The sequence below is a fragment of the Paramormyrops kingsleyae genome, chromosome 4 (assembly GCF_048594095.1).
Source record: "Paramormyrops kingsleyae isolate MSU_618 chromosome 4, PKINGS_0.4, whole genome shotgun sequence".
NCBI classification, from domain to species: Eukaryota; Metazoa; Chordata; class Actinopteri; order Osteoglossiformes; family Mormyridae; genus Paramormyrops; species Paramormyrops kingsleyae.
In genome coordinates, this window is record NC_132800.1 from 35,749,374 (window position 1) to 35,775,364 (window position 25,991).

The window sequence follows — 25,991 nt, forward strand, 5'->3', positions numbered from 1 at the left end:
CCAAACCGCACCCAAGCTGTACAGCGAACTGACGGTTTTTCACTGTAAATTATCCAATCTGCACCTGAGCCGTACCTGAGTACGCTGACATATCCCTGCTTACTAGCTGGGCTGAAAGTGTGACCAAACCAAGCTGGTCGTGTCACCACCATCTGATTGGTCGAAATGCATGAACATACCGGTCATCGATTTGTATCGATATATCGATTCAACGGCAAATGATCCGATGCATCGATGTGACCGCATAAATATCGATACGTGCGTTTTTATTTATTTTCTCGCCTGTTCCAGTATTGTTTTCATGATCCACTCCGACGTATACATGGTCTACACCAGGGGTGCCCAATACGTCGATCGCAATCTACTGGTCGATTGCAAAGGTAGTGCGGGTAGATCATATGGCATAAAAAATAGAGGATGAATGACGCGTTCAACCGCGCCAGCTGCTGCAAGCTACCGAGTCGCCTCGTTAGCCTCCAATTTATTTCTACTAAACTTAAGAAAGGGTATAAAAATGAATGGGGGAGCTGGACCAAGTAAGAAGCCAAAAACCTACCACTTTTTTCCACCATGTCATATTCGAAGTGCATTTGCCTCATCTGTCAGTAAGGAACTAAAATCCCAGTTCAATTCAGAAATACTTTATTCATCCCAAAGGGAAATTAATAATAATAGTAATAATAATAAATAATATTAAAGAATACGCAATATTTTTACACATAAATATATGTTTTGCATTTATATAGTGATCATTTTTACTTGGTCATTTATAAGTAGCTCGCAAGCTAGCGTACCTTCAGAGCGTGTGTTTAGTACGGCAGGTGACATAGGACGCTATGCTCAGAGCACACAATCTCCTGAACACATTGACCATTTAATTTTTCTTTAAAAAAATAATAATAAATGCTGACATACTTGTTTCACTGCAGAAGTCAGTCTATTGATCTTCCTCATTCTACATGTCTGTCCATGCAATGTATTTTATTTGACTGTATTGCACTTTATTTTACTTGTCATTGTTGTATCCCAGCGTAGGGCGAGCGAGCAGGGAACGAGGAATCAGGGTCAGGCAGACAGAAATCCAACAAACGGGGGGGGGGGGGGGGGGGGGGGGGGGGGTTATTGCAAGCACAGCACATAACACGGGGAAAACTTCAATGACAGATCTGGGTGACAGACTCTGACGTGGACTTAAATACACAGGACTAGACGAAACAATGAGAAACAGCTGGGAACAATCGGGATTGCACACGAAGTTAATGAGGGGCGTAGCACACAATTCTGGGTCATACGAGCAGGTCATGACGGTTATGGACATACTTTTATACTTTTGGTTACACTTTTGTATTTTTCTGGAGAAGACTTGATTAAAAAAAAAATTAGTCACCATGTTAATCTACATCCATCCAAAGTTTTTATTATTACCTTATTGCGCTTTATTTTGCTTGATTTATGGGACATACTTGACTACACTAGATTTTGTTTACAGTTCCCAATAAAATATGATAAAATGCTAATTATATTAGCCTTCTTTAATTCATTAAAATGTAAAGGATTGTGTGAAATTTCATCATTTCGACTACTATCCCCAGTATCTAACTGAATCGAATTGAATCGTATCACACTTTTTCTGAGGTATCAAAAAAAAAAATTGAACCGTTGGCTTAAGGAATCGATATTGTATCGTATCGCAAGGAAAGGTGTGATTTACACCCCTAGTCAATATGCATGGATTATCTGAAGGAAAAAAATGGCATATTCTATATATTATTCATTATTAGTAATATCACACATTGCCGTATATTGATGCATTCCCAATAAGTCAGAACCTGAAAATTTCCAACCACCTACTTTAAAAAAGTACCATAGAAGCTGAACAGAATGGATTTATAATGCAAATTTGTGCAACTTTGTCCAACTAAGTTTCAATCACATACATCACACAGACAGGAAGTTACATTCTGAATTGCCTTTTGATATTTAACTCTCTGTTATTAAAAGGGATGGCATGCTGTCTCTCTAATAGCACGATAATAGTGTATGTAACTATGCATGTAAGCACTTAAAGTAAAAACTTAAAACCAATATCGAGAAAGGCAGTAAGTGTTATCAGTGCTGGCAAAGTTCTTAAGATCGGAGATCAAATTTCACTCTTAATGCGACGTAATGCAATCAAAATGCCAAACTGACCCAGCTGAGACTGTCTGAATGTTGGCTGTGATTCACTCCGATGTGATGGGCTATTCGTACATGGGGGGGGGGGGCAGGGCAATGGTAGTGGGAGGGGAGGAGTGGTGCTTGCTTGCCTGTGCTCGCTGGAAAATTAAGTCAAAGGTACTGCACAGAAAATATAAATAGTACAGGAGAGATAGTATACACAGTACTGCAGAGAGTATTACCAGCACCACAGAGAGCGTATAAAAATGCTGCTTGGGGACTATAATGAGCACTGCATGGAGAGTTTAAAATGCACCACAGAGAAAGTACAAGCAGTACTATTCGGGGAGTATAAACAGAAGTATGTAAAAAGTACTGCTGAAATAGTACAAATGGTACTGCTCAGAAAGTATAAACAGTGTTACTTAGGAAGTATAAATGGTACTGTTGATGGACTATAAACAGTATTGCTCAGGGAGTATAAACAGTACTGTTCATGGAATATAAACAGCACTGCACAGAGAGTATAAACAGCACTGCACAGAGAGTATAAACAGCACTGCACAGAGAGTAGATATAGTACTCCAGAGAAATACAAATATAAACACAGAAAGAAAAGACACAAGGCTGGTTTTTATGTACACAGAGAGACAGAGAGAGAGAGAGAGAGCCCTCGTTGCAGAAATCTGAGATGGCCAGCACAGCTTGGTGATAAAGACGTCTTCTACAGTACTGTTCCATTTAAGATCTATTATAAGGAAAGCCAGATTTAGGCTTAAGAAGACCGTCATGCAGCTTAATTAGCGGACGTCACTAAAACATCACCCCGACTATGTCTGATGGGGGAGACTGCCGGAGTTTACAACGCTTGGCAGGGTGGGGGGAGGGTTTCCGGTACATTTTACTTCAAAGAGAAAAACATCACTCGGATTAGATGGGGGGTGGGGGAGCGGCAATAACCGGAAGCTATCAATTCTGTGCCATCTGTTTTGTTACCGTTTACAGCGGTTGACATAATTCGACGTTGACGAGTCGCCTGGAGAACAAAATCCATGACACGGCCACGTGGCCAGACCGCCCCAAGACAGACAGGTCCGCCTGCGGCCGGCACTGGGCGCGTGCCCCGTCCTTGATAGAGATGTTTCTGGGACATCTTTCTCACAACACTCCTTCCCTCAGATAAAACCAGTCTAGTGTCTTGACACACATGGGGGGAAAAAATTAAAGTACCAAGCACAGCACATCGTACATTAATCCCATTGTCAACTGTATTTATGCAATATTTACTGCCCTGGATGTACTCCCGCATCTCCCTGTGCATGCTGGGAAAGGCGGCCCCCATCGCCCCTACGGAGGCATCGCCATGACTCAAGTTTTACTGTAACGTGTGTTCAGAGGAACACAGTGAAATTCTTGTCACAGTTGCAGGGGAAGGGACGGGTGTATTGAGGGGGACAATAGGGCAGACAGCAGTGAGATACAGGAAAAAACAGCAGTGTAATACAGGACAGACAGCAGTGAGATACAGGAAAAAACAGCAGTGTAATACAGGACAGACAGCAGTGAGATACAGGAAAAAACAGCCGTGAGATACAGGAAAAAACAGCAGTGTAATACAGGACAGACAGCAGTGAGATACAGGAAAAAACAGCAGTGAGATACAGGAAAAAACAGCAGTGTAATACAGGACAGACAGCAGTGTAATAAAGGACAGACAGCAGTGAGATACAGGAAAAAACAGCAGTGAGATACAGGAAAAAACAGCAGTGTAATTCAGGACAGATAGCAGTGTAATAAAGGACAGACAGCAATGCAATACAGGACAGACAGCACTGAAAAACAGGACAAACAGTAATGCAGTAAAAGACAATACAATGCAATATAAGAGAAAGTAAACAATAAATAAGTAAAAAGTAGGATGCAATGCGGATAATGAGATAAATTGATCCCATGAAGAAGTCTTAGGAACATACACAGACGCTGTGAGCAGGGATCGAACGGGGAGACCCCATTGGATTGCAAGTCCAATGCCTTAACCACTCGGCCATCACAGCTAACAGCCTTTGATACCATCAGGGTATCTACTAGTACTTAGAGCTTGACATTGGATTGTTTAATGTGTTTATTGCGTTGATGACATCCATCATGCAGTGCAGTGCTGTCCCTTGGTAAATGCGCGCACTTGTCCAATTTAGTCCAATCTACCCTGATATCCATTTGCACTTTTTCACCTTTTTACAATTTACAGCGTTGAGGAATGTTATCTCTCACTGATGTTGTATACATTGCGTGAAGAATTTGTCATTTTATTCTGCACGTGATTGACCTTTACCTGGAGGAGAGGCCCTTTTCAGAATCTTCTGTTTTATGGATCACGCCACAACCTGACTGCTTATTACGGCATCACTCAGATTTGCTTTGAGGTTGTAAGAGAGTGATTCTTTTAAAATCTCGAGTGGTGCCATTATACCGTCAAAGTTCTAACGCAATCTAATCCCAATAAGGTGAAAGTCTGGCCAATGTGGTTTTTTTTTTGCTGGTTGGGTATTAGAAATTGATGTATAATAGTACTGTGAATGACTGTGTGTACAAAGCTGACAGGCGTGAGGATTATTCTGCTGCACTGGGAGTCTCTTCAGGTTTGTAGGCTTGCTTCAGTCCGGAGGCCTTTCCCTGAGGTATCCTTCATAAATCCATTTCAGGGCTGAGAAGCAGCTGGGGACAACACACTCCTGCATATCTGAAGCTAAACCAACGTTCACCTTCCCACCGTAGGCCGAGCGGAGGGTATCTAGCAGTCGTGACTGGTGCTGTTTGGGTGCCCGCTTATGAGATGCACCTTGGCAGGTTATACGGACATTCGGAGCTTCACAGTACCGGTCCTTCCAAGTCTGCCTTGGATCTGACGATGCCAAGTTCATTATTCCCCGCAAATGCTCTCAGGCAGCTGAGAACGCTGTACGCAAGGAGCTTAAGCGAGTAGTAGCTAAGTGTGACGCGATCGCGAGGTGTGAGGGTCCCTCCCGAAGCCATTAATTAAGCCGCCACACGCTGAAACTTAGCCGCTGTCGTAGTTTCCCATCCATGCCAACGGCGGGTTTTCGAACCTTGGGCCGTATGTTCTTATCAAATTGCTTTAATTTATGAGCGCAGAGTGGATTTGCATGTCAGCTTCTCTGGAAAGATATCGAGTGGCAGGTTTATATATTGCTGCCAGACGGAGCTGTTGGGATATTTATAGACATATCAGGAAAGCGGATGCATTTATTTGTGGTTTAATAGTCAGATTATTTATTAGAAATGTACTATTATGACTCTGGACTGGATTGTCTGCTTTGTACACAGTGTGTTCTGGAGTCCACAGTGTGTCCTGGGACAAACTGTCCTTTTTGGGTATGGTGCATTCCGGATCTGTTTAGCGCATGGTGCGTTCTGTACCGGGCTGTCCGTTTGGGGCGCGGCATGTACTAGATCAAACTCATCGTTTAGCGTGTGGGGCATTCTGGATCAGACGCACCATTTAGCACAGAGAGAATGAGAGCGGAATATAAATTATCTGCTCCATGCTGCCCTATTTAATGCCTCTTATCATTGTCCAATGGCACCTTCAGGTTTCTCCAAAGGGGCGTGGTCATTAATCTCAGACTCTGCCCTCTTCTCATATCATCAGTGCTATGTGCTCTGAGCCACGGCTGGAACACGCCCTCCTGAGCTGAGGCTAACTAACGGCCATCCTATTTATATCCACACGTAACTCTCTAGCCCACGTTCATATCAGCGAAGACCCATGAACACGGTCACCCCTCTCGGCCGGTCGCTCGCTGTCGGTCCGCATTCAGCCTTTGCTCCTGCCCGGGTCCCCACGCCACATGGGGGTGGCAGTGAGGTACAAATCATGGTATGTCACGCCGCACAGCTGAACAAAACAGTTAATGGGGGCATTATTTTTGAGTCTCTTAAGTGTGTCCTAATTAATCAGCTTTTAATCCGGCTTAACTTGTGGAATGTTATGTTTGAAGTCCATGTGCGTGCACACACACACACACACACACACCAGGTACAAAATGGTACACCACATGATATTATACCTATAGAGAAATGTTCATGTTTCAATACATGACCAAATAAGTAAACTGCTGTTTATTGGGCAGAGTGTGGTCACATGACCCAGCAAAGCCATTCCTGCTTACAAGGACACAAAGACCCACACAAAGGATTTGAGATGTTGAACATTTACGTATCCTTTCACTTTCATGGGCCGTTAATCTGATCGGGATCCCCTGGGGGCCCAAGGCTGGCCTGATTAAACATTTTAATGAAAGGAGACGTTCCCATAACTCTGTGGCAAGAACCGCTGCAAGAGCGTCTTAATGGCAATAAACAGTCTTTGCTTTCGCGTCATGATTAAGTTGCTCAGCTATTACATGCACATTCAATAAGGACAGATACACAAAGCATATTGTCACTGTCCAATGAAAAACATATCTCCAAAAATCCATATTTCAGTAGCGTGAAAAAATGCATTTTCTCAGAAACTATTTTACAAAATAAACCTAAAACAACGTAATGAGACACCCTTAGCACCACATATTGAAACCAATCTTTACACAGCTGTCAGTAAGTGGCTTAATGTTTTTAATAGACATATGTGGATTGTTGTCAGTGAGCGAAATATGTCAATAAGACGCGAATCAATCTTGTTTTATATTCACAAGGAACAATGATGTTAGCTAGCTAAATTTGCGATATAAAGTAATCCATACAAATAACCATCATGGTTAACTAGTACAAATATAAATGCTAGTTAGACAGATGACTTCATACAGCATGTTTTCATTGGTCAATTAGATGTCAAACATTATCAGCAGACAGAGGAGAATGGGCGTAAATGTCACAATCATGGACAAACATGGTTTTCATCGGATAGCGATGATAGAAGTACAGACAGTATTTATACAGATTACTGCATATGATTTCTGTCTTCCTTTAATATCTGACTTTCTCATATCAAATACATGCGCGTGTGTATATTCCTGAGCAAGGCTTTTCCTCATACTGAACACCGTGAGCACAGCCTCTCTCACATCAGAACACAGTGTGTTAATTCCAGTAAAGCACATCGATCAGGAGGGAGAGCCGGGAGGGTGTGATCTGAAAGACAACAGTGCCGACGCATCCCGTGAGAAGCGAAAAAACCCCCCCGTACGGAGCAATTACACCCCCATCAGATGTCGTCCACAATCAATAGTATTTCAATTACGGGGGAGGCCTACGAAACGTATATGGGCAGCATCAGAGGGCTGGCTTTTCACACACTTCTGCAGCCCTTGGGTCCGCACATCAAACAAAGAGTGGTTTGTACATAAGCCGGTGCTTCTGTAATCCCCGAAGGGGGGGGGCTGGGGGGGGGGGTTAGCCAAAACGGAGGTGAAGAAGGGAGAAAGACCAGGTTTTCACCAGTGCAAATTTTACATTTATTTATCTATGGTCTATCCAACTGAGCCATACGCCACCCCCAGCAACCAGATGGGGGGGGGGGGACCTGGGGGTGTGGCATGGGGGAGCAAGCCAGGCATAGAACAAACACGTAGTAACATTTGTTTGCTCCCAACCAGGCATGTAAGTTCTGAATCCCCCACCCCCAAAATTTTGCTCCCAATCCAGTCTGCAAAATCAAATCCACCCCCCCCTCCAATTTATTTCTGGCTATGGGCCTGGAATGAACCAATGGGAAGGGTGGGGGGTTATTTTATTTGCGCAGCGTGTTTCTCTGATTCTCTCAGCTGCTGATCGGGCTTTCTTTCTCTCACAAGAAGCAGGGGTTTTTATTATGGGGGGTTTCAGCGTTTATGTCTGTCTATGACATGAGTAACGCACATCACCCAGACGGATGACAGAAGCCGTCATCCTGTACAAAGAACCAAAAGCCTACCAAAGTGACAAAGATTCATCAGCTGTGAGCCGATTCACACGCTCGAGTGTCTAATTGAATGAAGGTGGATGCTTTTTTCCAGGGCTCCTATTTTAGAGCAGATCTTTGGAGGAATTAATAACAGCAGATGACTGCCGTTCTGATTTAGTGTTTGGATTTGATCTTTTGTTCTGTCATCTCATATCCATCCATCATCATGGAGATGCGGGCACGGTTGCCGGGGAGACCTATCCAGTGATCCCGCCGTTTATAATAGAATTGTGATTATTTATAATACAAGCCAAGCGCCTGTCCAGGGTTCGAGAGTTGGGGTTTCACAGGAAAGGGGTGCAATGTACACGTGGGTGTGTATGGGATGCCTGGCAGAGCTGAGCCAATCCAGAGACCTTCTCGAACATTCCTCAGTTTTATCTTCAGCTCTTTTGCACTAGTCTGTGCTCCTGTGCATTTTAACATGGATAGCTAAAGCATAAGAATATCTTTATTGTCATTGTACACAAATGTGCTGTTTTCATTAATATTATATAAAATAAAGAAATAAACAACAACAAGACGATACGGTGTTATTATTTAGTTTCGTGGTAACGAAAGGTTTTAATAGGCCAAGCTTGAGTCGAGTTGTAACAAAGGTTTTAATAGGCTGAGCACGAGTCATGTTGTAACAAAGGTTTTAATAGGCTGATCTTGGTAATTGTCTCCTCAGCCTCCTGGTAATTGTGTACGCCAGGCACCGGGTCCACACTCACCCAGGCTGGCAGTAAACAAGCCCCCAGTCCAAGCCTATTCTGTTTAAACAGACTCTTAATTGAAATCGCTGACCAGTAGCTCCCGTTGATGGCGCTGGGTGTGGGGTAGCACCCCGCGGTCCCACTCTGCGGTTTCCCTGGAAACCAACCCCTGGCAGTGTGGAGGGATCGATCTTCACGCGGCTCCGCGAGATCGACACGTGCCCACCGCTCCCGGCCTCTAGTGGCAAGAGGGGGGTCGTCGCACTTTTAAAAACTCATTTGTGAAGATGGAGGGGGAGGGGGGGCGCTGCATACGGTATCACCTGCGGTTAGAGGGAGCGCCAGTGGGGGACTGTGGGAGAGCGTGATGGAGCTGGAAAGCAGGCCTGCTCCTCACCTACTGATGGAGCTGGAAAGCAGGCCTGCTCCTCACCTACTGATGGAGCTGGAAAGCAGGCCTGCTCCTCACCTACTGATGGAGCTCCTGCAGAACACAAAGGGGCTTTGGCTTTCATAGGGTCTGAATTCTAACAAACTCCCAGCTGTGTGTGCATGTGTCTGTGTGTGTGCATGTTTGTGTGTGTGTGTGTCTCTTTGTGTATGTGTGTATGTCTGTGTGTGTATGTGTGTGTGCGTGCATGCTTGTATGTGTGTGTGTGTATGTGTGCGTGCCCGTGTGTGTGTATGTGTGTGTCTCTATGTGTACGTGTGTGTGTATGCGTGCGTGCCCGTGTGTGTGTATGTGTGTGTCTCTATGTGTACGTGTGTGTGTATGCGTGCGTGCCCGTGTGTGTGTGTGTGTGTCTCTATGTGTACGTGTGTGTGTATGCGTGCGTGCCCGTGTGTGTGTCTGTGTGTGTCTCTATGTGTACGTGTGTGTGTATGCGTGCGTGCCCGTGTGTGTGTATGTGTGTGTCTCTATGTGTACGTGTGTGTGTATGCGTGCGTGCCCGTGTGTGTGTATGTGTGTGTCTTTATGTGTACGTGTGTGTGTATGCGTGCGTGCCCGTGTGTGTGTGTGTCTATGTCTGTGCACCATCTCTCCTGCACTTCACAGCCACCAAAAGCCTAATTTTATATAAAATCTGAGAGCCCCCACATTGTAACATAAGCTCCAGTGAGGATCAGAACCTGGTCAGATCCGGGGATGGGGAGGGAGGGGGGATCATTTCAGAGCATCGTCATAGCCGTGGCTGTCAGTCGGCAGAAATCTTATTTCTTCACAATTTGCTTTTGTTGCTTTGATCTCTCCTTCTGCTTGTGTTATGTGCATCATCTGCTTCGGCAGAGACGGACCCCGTGCTTCAGAAACAATCGCCGAAGCCTCCCACAGACGTCCCTTCACCAAACTCTCCTCTCTGTGGTCCGGCTTCTCAGGGTGCAGGTCGACTATGCTCATGCACGTGCCGTCTCATCTCATCAGGAACCCCTCTTGGGCCTGATGATGCAATTTGTTCCCTTCTTGAAAATGTATTCCTTGAGAAATCTATTAAGAAGTATAATTTGAGCGGAAATCTAATCTTACTTTGTAGAGCGCTTCTTTTTGCTGAAATAACATTTTGCTGTTCAAAGCTGTTTCTGGTAAGTGTTCGTGTTTTTAGTTCCAGTTATTAGACTCAAACCATCCATCCTTCTTCCAGTGACTTATGCACACGCTATAAGCAACTTAGAGCCAGTTAGCATATATGCAAGTATTTGAAATGTGAGAGGAAACCAACTCAACATAGGCAGAACACATACAAACACACACACAGGTTTGTAATTACGCTAATCTCAACATGACGACCTTAACCCCTACCCAGCCCTAACTTTCACCATAACTTTTGGCATTTTTAGTTTTTTGATTGCATTCACAGATCATTGTGGGGACCTGAAAAATGGTCCCCACAAATTCAAAATAACAGATTTTCATAACATTGTGGGACACACACACACAAACACACACACACACACACACACACACACACACTTGTACTCATCTTTGTGGGGACCGTCCATTCATTTCTATTGGCAAAATTCAAATCCCACTTACGACAGCCTACCCACTCCTGGCCGAAAAAAATGTCTTTTATCACATTATAGGGACATACAGTCCCCACAATGTAATACATACATGACCACATACACACAGACATTGGAATTCAAGCCCCCAACCCTGCAGATACATGCCATCAGTGTTACCTACTACCACTCCCCCTCCCCCGGTTCAAACGCTGCAGATTAAATGTAGCTCAGACGATCACCTTCATAATGGCTTCCAATAAAAAAAAAATTACCATACATGAGCACAAACCATGACGTTAACACTTATGGAGCCCCCTTGCTTTTCTGGAAATGCTACAATTACTTGAAAGTTTACCTTCTGCTTGGAACATTTAATTACGTATTCAGTAATAGACTCATATGGGCCTCTAGTAATCAAATGACTGCAATTGGAGGGCAGATTTCCATGGATTTATGCAGAAAGAAGCCAGGAAATTACCTTTCAGATTTAAGACAGCATTCAGGAGACATGTGGCATCACAAGATTATTTCGTACTCTACCCATATTGGGCGTGCAGAGAAAACTGGGGGCTCTACGGCTGGGAGGACATTGGGAGGATGGCGGGGGTGGAAAGGTGGTGAGGGATGTTTCGGAATGACGGGATTTAGCCCGGGGGGGGGGGGGTGATATAGGAGAGCAGCTCCTGCCAGGAAGCCCCCCTGATTCTCCACCGGGGACAATCCCCCCCCCTGCCGGACGAAAATAACAAAGACTTCTGAGACATTTCTCGATGAAGCTGGAAAGCAGGCCTGCTCCTCACCTACTGATGAAGCTGGAAAGCAGGCCTGCTCCTCACCTACAGGTGTGAAATTACAAGAGGGGTAGATTGGTCTGAGGGGCAGGTCGATACGTACAGTAATAGTTCAGCGGAGAGCGAGTCGCGTCGCCCAGATATTTCACGTCGACACGCTCATTTGCTTTGGTCGTGCATACGGCCGCGGTCGCAGATCCGCAGCCCCGTGGAAACGGAAGCCAGTCGGTCGGCCCCCCCGAGCACGCGGTCAGGTCATCTGTCTTCTCAGCTGGCTGTCATGTACTGTATGTTCTCACGGGGCGCCCCCCAGAGATGGAACGTCACACAGACAGTCAAGGGAACACTGCACCTGGGCTGGACTGGCCGTCTGCCAACATCTGTCGCTCGGCAAAAGTCATCATGGGCGCCCCCTCAGGGGCATAGATTGGGGTTAGGGTGGTAGGGGCGTGTGCCCATCTGTACTGTGAGGACGCCGTGTGTGTTTGCAGTGGTGTGGGATGTGGGACTGATTTAGTCCCTATCAATGCTGAAACCAAACCCACATCCTTTTGTAACTGAATGCCCGCGGGCATCAAAAGTTCAGGGCCGACTTTGAATCCCTGTCCAATCCTGATCGCACCTGTCAACATTTTAACCAATAAGAAATAAATATAGACGCCCAAAAAACTCACACGTCGAACCTGTCATATTTATTTTTAATTCGAACGCACGTCATGAATCATGTGTTACCATGTTTGTTGGAGAGTTCAGTCCAAACGTCCTGCCTACTCGATTTGTAGACACACAAAGCTCCCACTTCAGATGAAAGTTATATATTCATTTCTCTGCTGTCCTAAATAAACACGTCAAATTAGCTATTATGAGGCCAATTCTGAGAAAATTAGCTATTCTGAGGCTAAAATAAAAAATAAAAAAACAAGAGTGACGGGTGGGTATAAAATGAGGTTTGCCGCTTAAACAGATGAAAAATGTGCCACCTTTTGTTCCAGGCGGCTGCCGTCGTGCACCTCGTCTAAATTTAGATCTTGTCACATCGCCGGTCTGAATACGGCGGTGGCGGGCAGGTACAGCGAGCAGTGACGCGGCGTTTGGCCTTGATGCAGTTGCCGTGGCAACCAGAGGCAATTAAGCACATTTTTTTTTTTTAAGCAATGCTTCGTTTTTTAGAATGGACTCGCCGGGGTATTGCGGGCCCCATGGCCCCCACCTGACTATCGACGGGCCCTTGCTCCGGTCTTCCCGTTTATTGCTTCGGAGACGCTGCCCCTCGGAGCCGTCAGCACACTGTCCGGGCTCCTCCAGAGATCTAATCCCTCATGGTAAGCCTCCTTTATTGAAGAGACCCCAAGATTTGCGGCCCGGTCCAGGGAAAGACCTTACTTAGGTGCCATCACTGCACATATCCCACAGGAAGGATTTATCGAAGGGCAGCAGGGAGGCACTGAGCCCGAGGGAGGGGCGTCATAATCCGAAAAGTAGCAAACCCGCTTTAGATTTGGAAAGAAATCCAGAAGTTAACCAGCTAATTAATTAGAGGTAGAATGTGACAGATAACGTCAGGCTGCTTACAGGGGTTGGCAGTGCTGGATGTGGCTGAAACATAATGCAACCCCCCCTCCAAACCCCCCCCCCCCAACCCTGGTCAGTGGTTTGACAGACAGCGCATCAGACACAGCAGAAATGAGTTACAGGCTAAGCCCCATCGCTGAGCCTTGGTCAGCTCCGTGTTTATGACAGATAACGCATGGCTTTCTGGCCGTCATTCCGGGACTGAAAGGAAAGCGGGGAAGATGAAGCAGGACCTGCACACGAGCGCACGGGATCCCTCTAGGTATCCACGGATATTTCCCCTGTCTGGGTGCCACGGAATAGCCTCCGGGGTGTTTCCTGCGTGTGAAATTCAAGGTGATGGATTAAAACGCCAGGAGGAGTGCTCGAATAATCGACGTTCCGTTAAGCCTTACTGGCCTCGGGGGAGTGGTGGTGGGGGGGGGGGGGCGATCACATGGGGGGCGCACTGCGGGATTCGACGGTGTGCGGGCGGGCTGAGTGCCTCTCTGGGATCGGCGAGGCAGGATCCGTAAGGATGGTGCTCATCCCAATGTAAGATATAAAATCATATATAGCGATTCTTGTTTTGTGTTTATTATATTTAATAGAGTGTTAATTACTTCAGGTGCCTGTTATCGTTATGAAATGCAAATAGAGGTACCTCAAATTAAATTAAACATTAAATCACACCATCACACCATGGATGTTTATGATTATCATTTAATGCTTAATATTGTTAATACTTTTTACAGTCTTGGAACTAGGCGAGCGTGTGTTTTACTGCACATTGGGCTGAGTGTAACTGTGCATGTGTCAAATGAAACCTTGAAAACTTGTAAACTGAATTACAGACTAGCAGGCTGGCAGGCGTCCTCGTCACTGTAATCGAGCCATTGCGGGGGGGGGGGGGGGGGGTGGGGGAGGGTGGTGTAAAACGGAAGGTCTAACACCCGCCATCTAAGCACTGAACCCTCCCCACGGTTATATAGGAGGGAAGCGTCACATGACCTTTGACTCAGCGACCGAGCCAATTTCGTAAATGCTAAACGAGCTGGAAGGCTGGGACTCTGTGCCAGAACGTCTCAGGACCACGGGAGTCAAATGGACGGTTTTCCGGAACTTTCTGCGGCTGCTCTTTTGGCCTTTGAGTAGCCTTCGTCCTCGAGCCAGAATGGGGGGACACACACACACACAAACAAACCATGTTAGGACCATTGACACGTCTATGAGGAGATTATTTATTCTTTTGCTTTGCGCTCAGAGATTTAATCACTGTACTATCGACCCTCCTTTTACAACCTCCTTCCATTTGGAAAGAGAGAAACCTAAAAAAAACCATCACGCTACGGCTTAACGAGCCGCCGCTGTCACGCTCCGCGCTGCTGAACGGGTCACGGCAGTTTGAAGTCGAAAGCCCCTTCAAACCCTTCCTAGCACAGTAATATGGATCCCCACGGAAAGCCAGGGATCATTAAAATGACTTCTTGTTCACTGGACAGTTGGTGAGCGTGATTTTGTTTGTTTGTGTCATAGAAATGTGTGATGTTTTACAAACCTGACAAGTGAGCTAAATTAAGCCCAGTCTGTTACAGTACAAATTGCACCACGTATAAAATTTGCTTACAGTGGATCCATAACTGAATAGCAGGTCTCTTTCCCCTTTTAATAAACTGAGCTATGAACAGCATGATGGGACAGAACCACCCCCCGCCAACCTCCCAGCTTGATTTTGCGACAAGAGTACGATGGTCTTTCACACACTGGCAGGTGCTAGAGGACAATGAGCTCATCGCAGACAGAGCCTGGGGACGTCACATCCTACCTCCCCACACCCCTCACTCCCCTCCATGCCAATTAGCTCCACCCAGTTTAATCTGGAAGCAAAAACTGTGGGTCCACTTCACGCGTGCGGACGCGGCCCAGCTTCCGTCATGCCTGTCAGCTTGAGTACCACCCGCAGAGCTCCAAGACAAGCTGTGGACAGGCAACGGCTCTGCCTGTGAACAGATCTTTGCTGCAGTGTGACAAGTGGGAAAAAACACATTATGATTTCAGTACTGAGTGAGACTCTGCGTGATGCTTTCAGTCCTGACTGAGACTCTGTGTGATGATTTCATTCCTGACTGAGACTCTATGTGATGATTTCAGTCCTGACTGAGACTCTATGTGATGATTTCAGTCCTGACTGAGACTCTATGTGATGATTTCAGTCCTGACTGAGAGTCTATGTGATGATTTCAGTCCTGACTGAGACTCTGTGTGATGATTTCACTCCTGACTGAGAGTCTGTGTGATGATTTCAGTCCTGACTGAGACACTGTGTGATGATTTCAGTCCTGACTGAGAGTCTGTGTGATGATTTCAGTACTGACTGAGAGTCTGCATGATGATTTCACTCCTGACTGAGAGTCTGTGTGATGATTTCAGTACTGACTGAGAGTCTGCATGATGATTTCAGTCCTGACAGAGAATCTGGATGAGGTACATCCTGTAGCTCTCAGTGTTGGGTATTTCAGGTACAGAAGCTACAAATCCTGGCCAGTTCCATATGCTGTGACTGTGGCTATTTATGCTCAAGTGGTTGGCAGAAACATAGTCTTGGTCTGGATTTGTAGCTTCTTGACCTGAAATGTCCAACACTGGTACCTCAGGAGCATTTCATTTAAGGTCCTTGCTCAAGGGCCCAGTACTGACTGAGACTCTGTGTGATGATTTCAGTCTTGACTGAGACCATGCATCCTAATTTCAATATTGGCTGGGACTCTCAGTGATGATTTCAGACTTGAATGAGATTCAAAACTGACTGAGTCATAAAAAAATGTTACAATCTCAGCTTGACCAAGTACTGTCACACCCACATCCATATAAGCAATGTCAGAATTTATTTCGCTTAATTCTGCTTCAATCCTAAGTCAACTTGCCAATCCCTCCCAGGGACATGGCTACAGATCATCTGCTGATCCAAAGCTTTGCCACCCCCACCTCCCCTTAACAACTTCTACCATCGCCAAGCGCTGGGTGGTATATTGGATTTTTTTGGTATATCAATATGTTTTCAAAACAAGGATGACACAATACCCTTTTTATGAATTTACTTTTATTGTGCATTAAAATTGGGGCTCTATTAAAGATTTTCCTGGTTGTAAACAACGTGAGAGTTCCAGTCGTGACCCTGCATAGCTTCCCAGAGCAGCATCTCATGGGGAAGCTGATCTAGGGAAAAGACGAGGAATCGTTGTTGCTTTGATTGTTACATTGCTACTTTGTTACAGTAATCAATTTTACGTGGATCATTTCATTTCAATATACTGACAAATGGCTCACAGGTTAAAATATCATAATTTTCAAGTAAAAATGTCCATGACATCTCACACGTGGCTTTGAATTAAAATGAAACATTTAGTCCACTACCTAGTAAATACCAATATAGGTGTGTGTGTGTGTGCGTGTGTGTGTATATATATATATATATATATATATATATATATATATATATATAGAGAGAGAGAGAGAGAGAGAGAGTTATCTTGTATGGGTATTTCACCCAAAAATATCAAGGTATCAGATTTTTTTTTGGTCCATATCACGCATGAGAATCTAGGGCCTGTCCATCAGATTTGTTCTGCCACAGGCACTTATATCCGAGTATACCGCTCGAATTTGCAGCCTAACCATGGCCCAGCAGCTGTAGGATGCATAAGCACTGAGACATGCGTGAGGCTTGTGATTACAGGTGCAGAGCTGCCCTCCCATTGGCTAAGCACGGCTCACCGTGGCCACCAGCCATCTCATCGCCTCCCTCGTCACGCCGTCTATGTGTCGCAGGTGCTACGCTGTCACCATATCACTAATAGTTGTAAAAACACCACGCGGCCGCGGGTTATTTTAAGAACTCATTGTTTTCCCTGGTTTGTCGCTCTGCCTCCAAACTGCCTTCTGTAAGTGACTGGATGGTGATACGTGGTAATTTCAGCTATAGGTAATGGCTTATTCTCAGCGACAGGGGTTAGCTGTGTTGTTATGTGAAAAAGTCCTCTTTCCGGCTTTCCAGTACTATCCTAAAGCAAACGGAAAGGAATGAGGTACGTAGCTCTTGTTGGCAGGAGGGGCTGCAGGCCCCCCAAGAGGTAAACAGACATGTTTAGCGAATAGTCGTATTTAATAGCAAAACAAACAGGGAGGAAATGGAGGATTTCGAAGCATCACTTGCTGAAGACACAGAGAGCAATGGACAGTGAGCGCCACGGTGTTTATTATTTATTATTTATCGTTTGCAAGGTGAATCCAGCAGACTGGACACAGATCTGTGCACTCAGCAGAGAGCCGTGGGGTATTTGGGACCTAGCAGTGACAGATATTAATCGGGAGCTCGCCGACCGAGAGCAGAGATTAAAGCTGTCTCCTGTTTGACACGGGACCTCACAGAGGCCAGGGCTGGCTGTGCAAAGTGTGGATGACCCTGGACTAAGGCAGCTCTGTTATTCAGTGAAGAGCACAGTGCCCCCTGCAGGTGTGGATGACCCATCAGACGTTGGCACACGAACCCATGTAACGGTGGACATCTTAGCCACAAAAAGATCTATTGTATATTGGAGGTAGATTTATTTTCCTTCACCATGTGATTTTTGGATGATTTATCATTGAGTGACAATTTATCATTGATAATATTGATGAGAGTAAGGCCCCTCTCCAAAATTACAGACTTGTAAATGCTGGAAACTTTGCAGTCCCTCACACAAGCCGCAAAGCAGTGCTGCCATGGCGATGGCTTTTCAGGAAACAGCCACTGCGGGTATTTGTGCAGTGACCCAGGGAGGGCACTGTCTTAGTCCACTAAAACATCTGCCTTTCAGCCAGCAAAGCGGAAAATTGCTTCGGTATCTATCAGAAAGCCTCCAGAGATGTTGCCGTTTGATGGGGGCTCTTTAAAAACCCGCCCCGTCCTTTCATGCAACTTGTCTGTAAAGTGAGGTTTCTATTAATATTCAATAATTACACCATTGTTTGTTGTGTTATGAGCACGGGAACCAAACACGGAACAGAATATGCCAATTAATACTGCCCAGGGTATTTATGCAAAAAAGTTACACACATTTAATTTCAAATAATTCTATTAAAATTATTTAATCACAGATTTAATCATGTTCGTCTCAGCATACATCTCGGCCTGCTAGAGGCAGATTGATGGAGAACTGCATTCTGTAGATGTGTATAAACATAGATTTTTCTCTCGTAAAGTTCTGCATGCATTGCAACATCACGCCAACATGGGTGATCCAGTCCACACGGTGACCTGTGACCTTCCGCTGGATTTGCTGTCTGATTCGTCCGTTCCCGACCCCTGCCAAGCTCCCTCACTCGCATCCTACCTCATTTCCAGGACTGATCCCATCACGCTCGCAGCGTTTCCCTGGAGCACTGTGTGCAGCTGAAATTAACGGCAAGGAACCGTCGGCGTGCTTCTTGGACCACACTGACTATGGACTGCGCCCAAATCACCTCTCGGTCCCCATTAAATCACCCAGCCTACACTCAGCCGTTTCAAAATTTAGCAAAAAGTCACCCCTGCCCCTCCTGAGATATTCCAAAAACCAAATAAATAGCTAGCTAGTCAAAAGATCGTATCTAGCTAGCTGGTTCGCAGAACATGCTGCTTCAGCATCTCCTAAATAAGGAACATGCCTATTGAATGTTTAGTGTAGTGGCTGTTTGTGACCAACAGGGGGCCAAACCTCATGCAGCCCATGTAAATGCATGGTTTGAGTGATGGTAAACACCATCGGGGTGAGCTGAAATACTTTTCTAACCACTGGGCTACCACTGATTTTCATTGCAGAACAGTTTTTCAGCACGTATCAGTGTTTAAAAGTTTTTAATCTGATTGTGTGAGTTTTCTGTTTTTCACATTTTTAAGAGTTTAGTGACTAATTCATGAGTGTCTCGTAACCATGGTGGATAGACTGGCAGCAGTGTACTAATGAGAGACACAATCTGCTCGACACAATATGTTTGTGGGGGGAGAGCTGGAGCTGGAAGCTGTTTGCAAACTGCACTGCGAATCCCAGACCCCCCCCCCCCCCATATCGAGAGTGGGCTTTGACTCAAATGAAGAAGGTGCCACGTTGACATCAGCCACGGCGCTCCGTGAAGTCGGGGTCTGTGATCAACGATGTCACCGCCAGCAGCATCCACATTAACTGTCAGAGCTCTTGCGACGAGTCACGCCGAAAATAGCGTTGATTATATGCGTATTTAGCTATTGAACCTGGGGGCTATTTACGACGGGAGACGGATGGTGCTTCATCAAGCCTGTCACTCTCTGTGCTTCACTGCCAGATCACGCCTGCTCCTCTGGGAAACAGCTACTACAGTGCAGCCAGTTGGAAGCTGCCATGATCTCTGGGGCCCCCATCACATTAGAGACTATGCCCAATCAGAAACTATGGCTCATCAATAGCCACACCCTCCTCAAAAGTCATACCCAATCAGAACTCATAACTTGTCAAGGCCACACCCATTCAAAGCTACACTATGGCTTCTTTGATTAATGACATCTGGCCACTTGAGTTAATTGGTACACTGCCTGACATTTTTAACTGATCAAATCTAATGTCAGTGGGGGAATGGTATTATCTGTGCCTCTAACCATCGTAGTGTCTGGTACATATTCACACTGCATAAAAATGTGATGTGCTAGATAATATTTTCATAGTCGGCTAAGGGTGGGTTTATCTTCCATCTGTTAGATTTCAATAGCCACTTATTCAGTTTCGGTCATGGCGACCCAGAGTACAATGGTACAATGTAGCACAATGGTACCATCTACTTGTGGCCTGTTGGTGGGCTATGAACCTGCAATGCTGCATCTACACGTAACCTGAGCTGGGGCCAAATTCAGATCTGCCTCCTAAGATTCATCATGGTACCTTTTGACCTTGTCAAACAGACTGTTTTTTGCGCAGCTGCATCTTCTGCTCTTCCTGACAGTTTTGTTCTGCATTTTCTTAGTGTATTTCACGTAGCTTCATCTTCTCAAAATCCAGCCAATCGGGAAGCTGTACAGCGGATTTCCATTGGCCGGCTGAACCTCGGACTTCTGTCCTCCTGCAGTCAGGGGGCTCTGTGGATTTCACAGTCAGGCTTGAAGCTTGGCTTCATTTCATTTTATCACTGTCTCTTCTGCTAAATCCACTGTACCACACAAACACTTTGCTGAATTTGAACATCTTGAATACATCATGTTTCCTTTAACTGTACTGTGAAGGGCTATGAGGTTATCCTTTATGAAAACACGCTAGATTAAATATCTACGTACCGTTTGAAATGTTCAATAATGGCTTCTCGGATTAAAGGATTTGCGCTCTGTAGTTTAAAGCTCTTGTAACCCTTTGAACTGAATACTTTAATATTTCTTTGGGGGCAAGGTGTAAACCATTATAATTTCATTAACTTGGTCAGGCTAAACGTATCGCGTGAACGTCTTATTGATTAAGATTAATGAGGATAAAGGTTGGCGTTTCCACGGACCGTTTCCCGTTCCAGAAGACCATGTCGGAATATTCAGCAGATGGGCGTCGTTCTCTGACAGACGTGTCACCGGGAAGACGTCCTTGGCTGACTGTGGCTTGTTCGCCATTTCGCAGGAGCTGGTGGGAGCCAACCCTCCGCAGCGGAACTGGAAGGGAATCGCAATCGCCCTGCTTGTCATTCTGGTCATCTGCTCGCTGATCGTCACCTCCGTCATCCTGCTAACACCAGGTAACCGAAAAAGCTTTTTCTATGTTTTTTATTTAGTCCTCGTTCACCCTCAGCTGCCCGCAGCCAGAAAAACAAAAACGATATAAAAAAAATAATACTAGCAAGAATAAAGCGGGACATTATCTCAATCTGAAATCCATCCGGATGGACGCATCCTCCCAACACGTGTCAAAGTCACCCGAAATGTTCCAAATGGAGTGAAAAAGATTAATCTTGAAGAAGAATCCAGCCTCGGGGCACGTTTGTTTCCTAGCATAATAGTTCATTTTCCCAAAGGACTGCATCATTTTGATTATAACAGGCTATTATCCACGGCAATGAACAAAATCAGCAGCGCCTAATTTTACTCCCCTGCATTCACGCATATAAACTCTCATGCGGAATGTGAATCATTTATTATAAGTATAATCAGTATTTTCACCACTTTGTTTTATCGTTTTACCATTAATTCCGATTACCTTTGCGCGTAAGGGGGAGCATAAAACTTTTCACAGTTACCTTTTTGACTTCCACTGTTTCCCCCCATCCCCGCCCAAATTACAGGTTTTGCATCATTAGAGTCACCTTTCACTGACTTTGTAATTTAGACTTGACTGGAAGCGTTGATTGGACTGGATATTATCCTGGACAATTGCGGTAGGGAGGCAGTCTGTGGTGCATTTAACCAGCCAGCTGTCACTGTACACATGCAATATTCAAATTAAGGTGTAAAATTAAGTAAAGGTTTAGTAAACAGGTCTTAGGACTAGTTCTGGGCTATAGATAACTTTGGGTCTTGTTATCTGCTCTATGTTAGTTTTTGGTCCAGCTGAGCTTTCAATTAACCTTAATAATTTTTAATATTGTTAATCCTAATATAATTTTATCATTACTGGAAAATTTTGTAATGATGATTAAATCTATGAAATTCAAGTGATTTTCTTTCAGCTCAATCAATGCTAATTAATAATGAACTCAGTAGAACCAAATACTTATAGGAAGGCTGGGTGGTGGCAGATGGATGATGAAGGCAGAATGCTGGAAGGTGGGAGCTGGATGTTGGGGGCTGGAAGAAAAAGGCTGAATGATGGTGGTCTTCCCAAAGGCTGATCTGCACTGTCCAGGACCATTTTTAATACATGGTCTTTGAACCATCCAACAGCAGATAGATTAGGATTTAACCATATAGCCCCAGATTAAAAGTACCTTTTTACATAGCATTTTTCAGCACATCCATTCAATCACACGTCGTCCTGCAGGGGGCGATCTCTGGAGGAGACCAAGCAGGCGTTTGTTGGGACCAAACAGGTGTCGGCTCTGTGTGGGACAGGCTGCCTAATCCCCGCTCACCAGAGGAGGGTTGGCATGCGCACATGAGGACATGCGTGTCCCGCCTTTGGATTGTTTAGCCTCCGGAGAATTTGCACCCCCCCCCCTGCACACACACCTTGAGGACAGATACAGCAGTTGGCAGGATCTTTCTATTTGGATTCATTTATTGAATTTTAAAGAATTTCTACTGTGGAGAGAATAGAAGGGAGTCTGCTGGCTGATGTTGCCGCTCTGTCTCCCAGCAACAGCGTTTTTTGGAGTGGGGGGGTCCTCTTCCTCTTTTGTGGAAAGTGGGCCAGGTGCTTTTCCATCATTTTCAGCTGAGGACAGCTCACTGAGGCTGACCACCCGTCTGACAGCTGACAGCCAGCCCTCTCAGGCCCCTAAGCCCTTCCACAGTTCTGAACTTAAGGCGAAACCTTGTTAAATCATAAAGCGATCATCACCTAATCCATGGCTCATAATGTACGCCTCTCTGATACACTCCCACTGTACACACCAAGATCAAACGGGCCAAACCCAAGCCAAGACCCGTAACCTTCAGAACAGCAAGCTGTGGGCTAATTGGGCTCATTTGCCAGAAACGGGATTTGCAGCGCTCAGGATTCAGCCAGCCATGACCCTGAAGTTGGATTCGGTTTCTCACATGACCGGCAGGTCAACGCTGTGATTGACTGGTATCTCTACAGGTTCTGTGCCAAGCCATCTAACCTCCAGGCTCTACAGGATTATTTTTCATACAGCCCCATCACCCAAATACATCCTGTCTTCAGGTCAGCTTTGTGTAAGGAAAGGGCACTTTTTAACAGCCTTGAGAGAACACATTATTAATTGGGTTCTAGTTCTGTACCATACCCCAGAATGGTTATTCCTGATTTGGTGGTTACTTATTTGATGTTTAGGCAAACCTGTTAGAATGGAACATTTTCCTCTAATGAGACACCTTTCAGGCACCCCAGACTGGCAACCCGCAGACTGTCACTGTCCCCGAAACCTCCTTGCTGGGATGTGTGTGAGTGCTGGACAGATGAGCAGGCAAGGGTTGGTTCATGCAGAAGGAGGGTGACATGCCCTCCTGTGTATATACTCCCTACCACCAGGGGGCATCGTAATTGAGGTAGAAACCTTGAATGATTCAGTGGGTCCAAAAATGGATGAGGGCCCTGGAACAGGCAAGCAGAGATTATAATTTTATATATCTGGATGTCGGTGGTCGGCTTTTGTCAGGATTTCTAGCCTCGCCCCTCCCAGCACCTCCACCAATGAACTGGCAGGCTTTGGGTCATGTGGGGTGTGGTGGACACACCCCCTCTCTTGTGTATGTAACCCCCACAACCCCACCCACTTGCTCCTGCCCTGCCCAGCTGTACTCTTTTTTTTTTTTTTTTTTGTGCTGCTGACGCCCATTGATGTAATCCGTTACCGTCGTCCTAGCAACGCTGATTGGGGGGTTATTTTGGGTAACTCTCAGCACATTAGTGAAAAATGGGTTTGCCCACCTTTCCCACAGTATAATCCAAGTTTAATTTTCATACTAGGAGATACTAGCACCCTTTATTTTAAAAGTCATTAAAATGTTATTAGTTTGCTCCATGCATTTCTTTTATTTTTTATATATATAGAACCATTTATTTAGTTAAATTTTAAAGGGATTTATATTTCATTGCTTTAAAGGTTAGCTGCTATTTTTGTGTCACGCACAGCGAGATTCTTTCGTTGAAATTCATTCTGCGTACTCTCAAAATCCAGCCTTCCCAGAATCCACCCTTACCGAAGACAAACAAAACTCAGGACCGATTTGAACTTAACAAGTCAGATATAGCTTTCTCCTGCCGTGCATACAGATTGTGGCGACAGAGAAAGGCTGATATCGCGCAGGATCGAGGAAGAAGAACCCTTTGGCTCCACATGGATCTGTCTGGCAGGATCACGGGTTGATCGCCCCCCGGTTCAAGCCGGGAGAAACTGACCACGCTGTGTACGGATCAGGTCCATGATGAGCTGGTCACAGGTCCAGATCTGCAGTGGGGTGGTGGACGAGGATGCCTAGGGATACATTTACAGCTTTGCAGGTGGTGTTTATTTATTTAATGGGAAGATGGCAGATGGCGTAGCAGGTACAGCAATCAGCCGAATGTCATGATCTTGGCCAAGTTGCGGGCCAAGGATGAGATAGCGAACACTTCCAGTTGTATGGACAAGGTTTAAACACGGGGCAAAGTCGTGTTGTAGGTACGCCGCTCAGATGCGTCAAAAGCCCAAGACGTTGAGGGCTGAAGCCCCAAGTGATTCCGAATGAGCACCGAATGATTTAGCTCAGATGTTTTAACAACCAAGCTCTCGGTGTGTGAACCCTCAGACTGATTAGGTCTCTGGGATAAGCCCGGGATGTCATAGGGTCGTAGAATCGCCCTTGACACTGCTCTGGACAAATGGATGGACAGATGGATGGATGTGTCTCCAGGTCAGTGTTTCCCAATCCGGTTCTTTTCGCTCCCTCCGTCTGGCAGGGAGCTGGGAGGGTGCAAAAACGTGGACCGTCTGTGGGTGCCTGAGGACCGGGTTGGGAAACACTGATCTAGGTGAACCTACTATGATCCTGGGTGGGGAATGGGCCGTGTACACTGGGAATGCGAGAAGCGTCATGTGACCTGTCAAGAGGATGCACAGATCTGAGAAGGTAGAATGAGGCCAAGCATGGAAAATCTGTAGGGTGCTGTCTTGTATTCTCTTTCCTCCGTACTTTTGACTATTGCATCTGTGGTTCATGCCTCATATGGTGTTTAAAAAATAACCAAATTCTTCCGTTCAGGTGAAGATGACAGCTTGGCACTGAAGAGGAAGGTCAACGTTGATGACATCTTCAGCCAGGCTTTCAAAGCGCATGACCCTGGTGCCAGGTGGATCAATGGTGAGTAGGGTGAGGTTCAACAGGCCAACATGGCAACCCATCTGTGCATTTACATACTCTTATTTATGCCTTAAGAATGTGTATATAGGCTGTGAACTACATACTGTATCTGACTGTACCTACACGTATTACAGTATCATCTAGCATCTGATGAACGTGCACATATACAGTATGTGTTACACTCGACTATGAAGGTCTGTTTTTCTGATGAGCTTGTTTTGGGAAAACTGGGAAAACTGATTCTGAGTATGAAAGTGTTGATTATCCCTGGTAATCCATAATAGTTAACTAACCACCAGAACCAGAGATATAAATCCACTCACTCAGAGAGCACCCAGAGTCTCCTCGAGCACTAACCCTAACCCAAAACAGGCTTCACAGCCATGCTGACAATTTTGCTTCTGGAAGATTCTGCGGGGAAATCCCAGGCGGATGCCCGCTGGTCTCCAATTCCGTCAAACAGGCCCAGTGGGGGAGAGTCTGTCTGCACGGCTTATAATCTTCCCACATGGGGGGGAGGCCCCCCCGTTTGCCAAAATCCTCCGCTGTATTTACACAGAAGGAGGGGTACCTGCAGGCCCAAGGCACCATGGGACCACCTATCTTCACAATCATTCTGCACAATCCTCGGGGGCTTTTAAGGCCGTTACCCCCGAGCTGTGGGGTCCCACTTACGGATCCCACTCGCATGTCACATAATATCCCGTCATAAATTTACCAAAAGTGTATTTTTGCACACGGCTGATCACAGCAATATGCAATGAATGTAAAACAGGCAGTGAAACCAAAATGTAAATGGGACTCATGCCCTTCTGGAAATGCCCTGTTAATATTCGCCTCATTGA

General features: G+C 45.6%; 1 protein-coding gene and 1 non-coding gene across 5 annotated transcripts in view; one reads left to right on the forward strand and one right to left on the reverse strand.

Moving 5' to 3' along the window:
* Window positions 1-25,991, forward strand: part of LOC111845952 (A-type potassium channel modulatory protein DPP6-like) — a 114,368-nt gene that overhangs the window by 62,809 nt on the left and 25,568 nt on the right. For all 4 annotated transcript variants that reach the window (XM_023815724.2, XM_023815725.2, XM_023815722.2 and 1 more), the window contains 2 exons: window positions 20,810-20,924; window positions 25,048-25,146. In XM_023815724.2, the coding sequence (XP_023671492.1) occupies window positions 20,810-20,924; window positions 25,048-25,146 (214 nt within the window). The remainder of the gene's footprint in view (window positions 1-20,809; window positions 20,925-25,047; window positions 25,147-25,991) is intronic.
* On the reverse strand, window positions 4,136-4,211 carry trnaa-ugc (transfer RNA alanine (anticodon UGC)). Its single transcript has one exon. It is a non-coding gene; the product is annotated as a tRNA-Ala (tRNA).